Raw genomic sequence first — 8,650 nt, 5'->3', positions numbered from 1 at the left:
AATTTTAAAGTTAAAATATTATTAGATGACTCAACTCAAATAAATTAAAAAAATTAGACAGTAAAATTAAAATTTTTAAAAATATAAAATTTAAATCTAAACGGTTCGTAGTTCAGATAAGTTTGACCAAAATTTTCTTACTTTTGTTTTTTTGCTTAAAAATTATATTTTTCATGTTGTTTTTATTTTTATTTATTTTTTTAATTATTTTTTTCTGCCGTGAGGTTCAGATAGGACTGTGAGAGATCCCCTGAGCGAGCGGAATCAGTGTACGGTCTTCTTGAAATAGGAGCTGTTTTTTAACAAAATTACAGCCATGCCACCACGCGCTGACGTGGCAGTTGTACGGACTATATGCTATACGATCTGTCAATGATGGAGTTTCAACGGTCCAGATGTCGTGGCGGGACCCACTTTCTCCACGCGGACGACATTGTCCCGGTCAAAATTATTGGGCGGGTCAGAGTCGTCGCTTCCGCTTTCAGGTGGGCCCCACACTGCCGTGGTGACACGCGGCGGAAGCGGATTGGGAGATTGAGTTGGTAGAGCAGGGTGTGGGACCCTGCCTAGTGCCCAGGTTCGAAGTTTTTTGAGTTTTTGGATTACGTCACAATTGTTATTTTATTTTATTTTATTTTAGAGTTAATTTCATACAAATCCCTACAAATATCGTAAATTGCAAATACATTCTAACAAAATTCAATTTTCATATATTATTCTTTTAAAAGTACTAATATTTTTAAATATATCCCTCTATTTTGTTACCGTTAAAGTATTATTTATTTTAAAAGTGAAATAATCTCTTTGTCATTACAGATATTGCCTTCCAAAAATCTCAACTGTTAATTGAATAGGAGTAAAAAAGTCAATTCATCTAATTAACTAACTAGGGTTAAGTATTTTACCTATAGTTAACTAATTTTTTTCTAACGAATCTTAACGGTAGAGAAATATTTGAAAACATCATAACTTTTGTAGGGACGATATGTGAAAAGTTGAACTTCATAGAGATATATTTGTAATTTACTATATTTACAGGGACCTGTATGAAATTAACCTTTTATTTTATTACAATTTTTATTTCCAAACTATATAACTCTTGACAGTTTAATACTCAAAATTTTTATATTACGAGATTCAACTCCTATAATTCAAATATATTTAATTAATTATTGATCCGTCATTAGTATACAAATAATATAGCCTCGTTATAATTGATACCTAACAATAATTAAAATGTCACGTAACTTTCACATCAGGGACACACTAATACTTAATCAATAAATTAGCTCGTAAAACATAACTGTAATAATTTACAAAGTTCGGATAAGAAATTAAAAAAATTAAAATTCAAAGATTAAAATATCACACAACAAAATATTTGGGGGCCAAAAAAGTTATTTAGTCAAATATATTTATGTAAATTGGAGTTAGTTTAAGACCACGTGCATAATGTGGTGCAGTGCATGTTACAATGATCCTATTAACGTGTTAGGCCAAATTCCAATTTTTTTTTCTTCATTTTGACTAGTAAGAGAAGTTGAGATATGAATATCGCGATATAGTACGTAAATGTATCTGAAAAAGATCTTTAATTTGATCCGATGCGATGATATACAATTTTATGGAACTGTATTATCAAATATGCTTGCAGAGTAGAGTTTTCGTCAAGATAAAAAGGCTACGAGTAGAATCAAAATATAAAAACTAAAAAAAAATTTAAAAAATTTCAGCTAAACACAAGAGTAGATATTATTTATTTATTTTAAAATTCAGGTCTAATTGACTGGCCGAACTGGTTAGATCCTAATCCAGTACCCAAACCAATTAGATTAAACCAATAAGTTTATTATTAAATACTTAAATAATAAAATTTATTAGATTAAAAAAATATAAATTAAATATCTATAATATTTAGGGCAAACTTCAAATACCACTCAGTTGGTTTCGCATTTACTTACTTTAGTACCCCGTGATTTAAAGTGTATCAATTTAATACTCTGTGGTTTTATTTTTCTTCTTTTGTCAGCTACTCTATTAACATTTCGTTAAATTATATATAAAAAACTTCAGATATCCCACTTAGATTTATCGAATTTTTACTTTAATACTTTTTAGTTTTAACTTTGTAACTAATTTAATAGAAAAATTTTAGTAAAAAAAATAAAAAAACATATAAAATTATGAAAAATGAAATCGATGCATTTAAAAAATAGGGTATACCAAAGCGGAAAAGTACGAAATGATAAAAGTGATATTTAAATTTTTTTCTAACATTTATGTCACCTCGTTCAACCAATTATTTGGAACAACAAAATTTGACACTTTTCGTTGGATAGTTTTGTAAATTCGAGGAACTTCGGGGGGGTAATTGTCGAAGCGAGAAACGAGCGTGCGAAATGGCACGTGCGCGGGATCTTTACCTTTCTGAAGTGTTCACACCTGGGAACTCCAACCCCTTTTATCTTTTTCTCCCTCGGTTGCCTTAAAATTCGTAAAAAAATATGCTACATTTTATTACATTTAATTGAATTATTTTAATACGGATTCGGTAACTATGTGATTACCTTATTATATATCTGAGCCGCACTGCAAAAGAGGATTAGGACATCCACGATAAATCATTAAATGATTAATAATAAATTACTTAATTGTGAAAGGACAGATTTACCCTTAGATTAAGTCAACTCAGAAAGGAAAGAGAATTTATTGCCTCCACTTTGCACATGTACGGTTCATTCACCGTATTTAATATATAATAATAATATATAAATAAAAATACATAAAATTTGTTTTAATTATTATTCATTTTGCTTTTGCTATATAACTTTTAAAAATTTTAAGAATAAATTATAGAAAATTTCTGTAAATATCCACTTTTCACTCTTTTTTTTCCACTTTCAAAAATTTATATTTTGTCACCTTAAAAATTTATAAATATTTTCCGAAATGTATAGTGTTGATGGAGAGGATAAAATAATCAAATTATTCTTACTTTTTTTCTATAAAAAAATAATTTTTTAACATATTTCTGTAATTTTTTAAAGAGCATTTTCAGTATAAATTATAAGAAATAGACTAAATGGTGATGAAATCCTGACGGATGGGAGGCTAAATTCAACAACTTAAAATATTGAAAGGGTAAAATATAAATTTTTTAAAGTTTAGGGAGGAAAAAAAAATGAATATTTATAAGAAATTTTTTTTTTATAATTTAGTCAAAGTTTTATTTTACTATATGCACTTTTTAGTTTAGTTGATTTGAGACAATTAATGACTTTTTAATTTCAAAATTTGAATGCATCATTTATCTTTTCAGTTCAGTTAATATATTTTATATAATTTACGTTATTAGAAATTTATTAAAATAAATATTTTGCTTAAATTTTGTATTAGAAGAGCTAGTAGATTATTTAAACCAAACAAATTATAAAGTTGGATGATAAATTTAAATTTTGAAAAATTAGATAGTCAAATCAAAATAATTTATAATTCAAATAAATTTTATGCATTTCTACCTACATAATATTGTGAGTAAAAGTGAGTGGAGTCTGATTAGTTCCGAAGAAGCGCTGTTGTTTTTATTTGAATCAATATATGTCGATCACAGAGTCGGCCCGAGTCAAATATTTTAAAGCCATTTTAATTTTGTTTTGACACACAGCCAGTTTTTTTTGCCACCTCTCTTAGTATATCCATAAAAATCGTGAACTATACTGAGCCTATTTATTTTATCAAAGGTGAAGTTCAAGTTGAAATAGATTCTCAGATAAATTAGAGTTTATATGAAATTTTTTTTTCTTTTACTATTTGTTTATATAGTTGTAAAGTTAGTTTGTTGTCTATTTGATAAGAAGTGAACAACATAAAAATCTGAAGTGTGAGAGATGTGTTAATATTTTACTACATTTTTGTCATTTTTTTCTGTGTACGATATTATGGAGAGTTTGAGTTTCGACCGAATGTAAAGCTACGGTGAGATGAACCAAGCAATAAAATATAAATTTACGGTCGTAAATTACTTTACCCCTCTCCAATTTTGGTGAAATAGAGTAACAAACACACCTCGGGTTTGGGTTCAGTGGAGTTTCATGCGGATTCAAATTGGCCGGAACCGGGCTGAATCGAGTAGAATTTATAGCTATTTAGGCTCGGGCCCGGTCCAAACAATCGGGCCGGACCCTTTTGATCAATTAGAAATATTATGTGCTGAGCGGGGTGAGTAAGATTTTTGAAATGAACCTGGTGTATTATTTCGGTCGTGCACCGAACAAGTCCCTCTCGCTTCATTGGTTCTTACCGTTTAAATCCAACGGTCCAGATCAAATGGTACTGCGGTTCACGGATGATGTAGTGCACCGGGGTGCAGGCGAATAGTTCGTCACCAACTTCGTCTTCGAAACCAGATCTTGGAAACCCTAACCCTAGATTCGATCGCCATCCCCTCCCCGACCCCGCCGAGGAGGAGCCATGGCCCTCTCCGCTGCCGCCCCCGCTGGAACCCTAACCCTCGCCCTATCCGTTCCCCTTCTCCTCCTCCTCGTCCTGTGGGCGCCGGGCGCGTCGAGCAACTCCGAGGGGGACGCGCTCTCCGCGCTCCGCCGAAGCCTCTCCGACCCCGACGGCGTGCTCCAGAGCTGGGACGCGACCCTCGTCAACCCCTGCACCTGGTTTCACGTCACCTGCGACCGTGAGAATCGCGTCACTCGGCTGTGAGATCTCTCTCTCTCTCGTAACATCGTTGTGTGTAATTAGTTTAATTTCGAGGGTTATATTGCTGGGTGCGTTGGATGAATAAGAAGCATTCAGTTGAAGTCGCTAATTTATGAGAATTTTTGTTTACGTCGGATCGATGGGTATTTTCTGACTAATTATTTGCCTGAAAGAGCTGTATTTGCTGAAAAAAAAACTTGATCTGAGTTTCAGCAAATTGGATAAAGAAGAAACAGTTCAATGTAAAGTTTTAAATTTGTGGACATGTGAGTTTTCTTTGGATCAATGGTTGTTTTCCGGATGTTTAGTTTATTATTGCCCCGAAAGAGCTAAGAGTATTTTTAGTAATGGTTAGTTTATAGAAGCATCGACCGTAGAATTAATTTGACACAAAAGTAAAGCATCAAGTGAGTGTCGATTTGGACCTTGTAAATCGAAGCTTAGGAGTATACTGGTTTGTCCTATAAAAGGCTTGTTGATGTTGCAGCAAATGCTACTTGTGCATAGAGTTTGGAACTTATAGATTTGAATTGCAGAGTATCTAAAATTATTATAGAAGAACTCGATCGATAAGTTATGGCAAATTTAGTTTGCTCAAGCAGGTAGTGTCATATTTAGTTTATAGTTAGGAAAGTAATAGAACAAAGAAATTTCATTGTACTAAGATGGTGGTTATATTTAGTTTATATTATGAAACTTGGTGCCTTTTTTTGGGCTAAAATCATATTATTTAGTGAGTTCTTGTTTCTACAGGGATCTTGGCAATTTAAAATTATCTGGCCATTTGGTACCTGAACTTGGAAAACTGGAACATCTGCAATATCTGTAAGCCCTCTTCAGTTGCTTATGACTGAACTTATGTGTATCACTGTCCACTTGTTGTATTGTGCTCAATTACGCTACACACTATTGCATGTTGGCTTCAGGAGTGCCATGCATGTTGGCAAGTTATATGTGCAAAGCTATTCTTACTCGCATAACCTTTTCATCTAACAGTCTTTGTTACAAAATATCAAGAAAAGAATAGGCATGTCCTAGATATTTGCAATAACAGGTCTATAGGATGAAATGAATAATTATATTGATCTCACACCGAGCTACTTAATTCTGCTTGCATGTGCTTAATAGTGTTTTTTTTTAAAAAAAAAAGATGCAGTAATAATATGTTTGAAACTTTCATAATTCCAAACACGACATCTGAATTATTGATTTCATAACACATAGAAGATGATGAAGTTGCTTAAATATCCTTTACACCATCAGTTTGTAACCTCTTTGTTCTTTTCATGATGTATGAATTTAGTGTACTTGATGCTTCATGCCTTTAAGATCATTGTCTATTTAGGTTTTATTAGTATTTCTTATTCACACTCCCATTCACGGAATTGATAAAGTTAAGTAAATCGTTGTTATCAAAGCTGCTCTCAGAACTAGAATTTCACGTGTTAGACCTTCAACATACCTTTTGATGCTTTTTGGAACAGGGAACTATACAAAAACAATATTCAAGGTGCAATCCCTTCGGAACTTGGTAATCTGAAGAACCTGATTAGCCTAGACTTGTATAAGAACAACATTTCAGGGAAAATACCTCCAACACTTGGGAAACTGAAGTCTCTCGTATTCTTGTGAGTTCAAATTTTATCATCTGATGATGAATTTCAATGATCCAGCCATTGCAATTCCCATTGAATTCGTCTATTTTATAGCAAGCAACATACTAGTATGCTGTTCTGAACCCTTTCAATGAACTAATATTTGAAATGCTTTACTAGGAGAATCAACGACAATAAGTTAACCGGGCCAATTCCAAGAGAACTGGCTACAATTTCTGGTCTCAAAGTTGTGTAAGTGCAGTTCTTTTTTGTTAATATAGACTTTTCATTCATGCTACGGGAAATTGACTAGCTTTTGCTTTTTTGCTTTCAGAGATGTTTCGAACAACAATCTTTGTGGAACAATTCCCACCTCTGGGCCTTTTGAGCACATTCCATTGAGCAAGTAATTCCTACTATACAACTTCGTGTATATTTTCAAGATATTAGACATGTTTCTCTCAATGAATGATGCCCAAATCAAATTGTTTTTTTGCTCATTGTTTGTCTCAAAGAAATGGCTTCTAAGAAGCTGTACAAAGACCTTTCGTGCGTGAAACCTGCTATACGTTCTATGTGCGTTAACCCTATCTCATTCTTCTGCTTCGACTGCGTTTTTGCAACCTCAGGACAACAAAAAGCTTGAACAATGATAAACTGGGCAACCTTGTGTTTCTTTGAATTTCAATTTATGCAATCAATTTAGTTGTACACCATATATAGCTCGAAAAGATCACTTCTTTTTCTTCTTCTTTTCTGGTTATTTCGTAGTCACTAACCACGTCATACTTTCTCGCACAGCTTTGAGAACAATCCCCGCCTGGAAGGTCCGGAGCTACAAGGGCTCGCATCATACGAAACAAACTGCTAGATACTTCTTCGCAATGAGTCGGTCGTGCATCAGCGTGTTCCGATGAAAGAACAGGGGAGATGCTTATGAGTTCATTTTGGTGTGTAAGTGTATGCTGTCATGTAAATTTACTCAGTTTTCAGCTATTTGTACTTGCAGATCAAATGCGGATCATTGTTATAGATTGTGTTGTGGGTGGGTCTCTCTTTGTGATGTAAACAGTAGATCAAGCTTAATTTTAGAATCGCCAATGTGTGAATGTACAAGCAGTGATTATTGTTGAACTGATATTGTAGTACCTTTCGTATGTTGCTGTAACTCATATGTTCGAAACGAAGAGTTTCGCATAGCTTGGTGCTGCAGTAAAGTTGCTTCAGTGCGATCTAGTGAGGCATCGTCATACATTTGGGCTCTGAGATTTGGGCTGGGATGTATCTGGACCCGGACCTCACAAATCCATTCATCTTGGGCTGTTTGGTTGCATGCATTTCCAACTGCAATGCAGTTGGAAATGCATGCATCTATTAATTTTTTGTTTGATTTGGTGTAGTTAGGTCCCAACTGCTGCAGTTGCATCTGCACGAGAAGGTCTAACTGCAGTAGTTGGTACTGCAACCAAATTGGCTATAGTACCAACTGCAGCAGTTGAGCCGGAGTCCGCTCACCCATTAAAAAAATAAAATAAAGTGTGATTTTTTTTTCATATGCTTTTTTCATTTTTTTTTTTCAAAAATACATATTCATGAAATCTGATAGCACTTAGTAATGTCTGTTAGGATCAATAATTTTTTTTTCATACACTTTTTATTTTTCAGTCTGCTAGTTTAATAATATTTTAATTTTTATTTTGACCAAATTTTAATATATTTACATTTAAAATTTGTTAAATTCATACATAATTTTATAATATATAAATTATATATAGATATAAAAATTTTAATTAATAATTAAAACATGATTACATTATGCTTAGAAGAGGTAATCTTACATTTCTATCTAAATTGATAGAATTTATAAATACAAATCTCAACTGCACACTACCAAACAGAAGAAATATAACTGCAGCAGTTGCAATTGCATAAAACCAAACAGATTAGGTGTAGTTATAACTGCAGCATTTACAACTGCGTGTACTTCCAATTACACTTTTTATAATTACATCCAACCAACCAGCCCCTTAATTTGTGGGGATAGTTGAATTCGGTTATAAAATTTTGTAAAATTTTACTAAAATGATTTGGTATATTACATGGATCGATAGTTTCCGGATCGGATTCTACGCTGAGGCCTAAAATTCTTCTGGGCTTGGTCTTGGACCTGTTGTGGGCCGGACTCGGATCAACTCCACAAACCCAACCGACCCGAGGCCCAATTTGGGACACCATCGTTATCGTTACCGTTATCCGCGGAGTAGAATAAAGCGCAAAAGAACAGTTCACGCTTTCGGAAACCCGAGCTAGGTCGGCGACGGCGACGGCGACGGCGACGCGAC

At 33.6% G+C, this 8,650-nt stretch overlaps 1 protein-coding gene across 1 annotated transcript; it reads left to right on the top strand.

The window, feature by feature from the left end:
- On the top strand, positions 4,418–7,487 carry LOC109728446 (somatic embryogenesis receptor kinase 2-like). The gene is made up of 6 exons (XM_020258859.1): positions 4,418–4,712; positions 5,467–5,538; positions 6,198–6,341; positions 6,489–6,560; positions 6,643–6,714; positions 7,110–7,487. The coding sequence occupies exons 1-6, from the start codon at positions 4,471–4,473 to the stop codon at positions 7,177–7,179; spliced, it is 672 nt and encodes a 223-aa protein (XP_020114448.1). The 5' UTR covers positions 4,418–4,470; the 3' UTR covers positions 7,180–7,487.

This window comes from Ananas comosus, linkage group 23, assembly GCF_001540865.1.
Source record: "Ananas comosus cultivar F153 linkage group 23, ASM154086v1, whole genome shotgun sequence".
In the NCBI taxonomy this organism is placed as follows: domain Eukaryota; kingdom Viridiplantae; phylum Streptophyta; class Magnoliopsida; order Poales; family Bromeliaceae; genus Ananas; species Ananas comosus.
The sequence above is the reverse complement of the archived record's forward strand: the minus strand, read 5'-3'. Positions and strand labels throughout refer to the sequence as shown.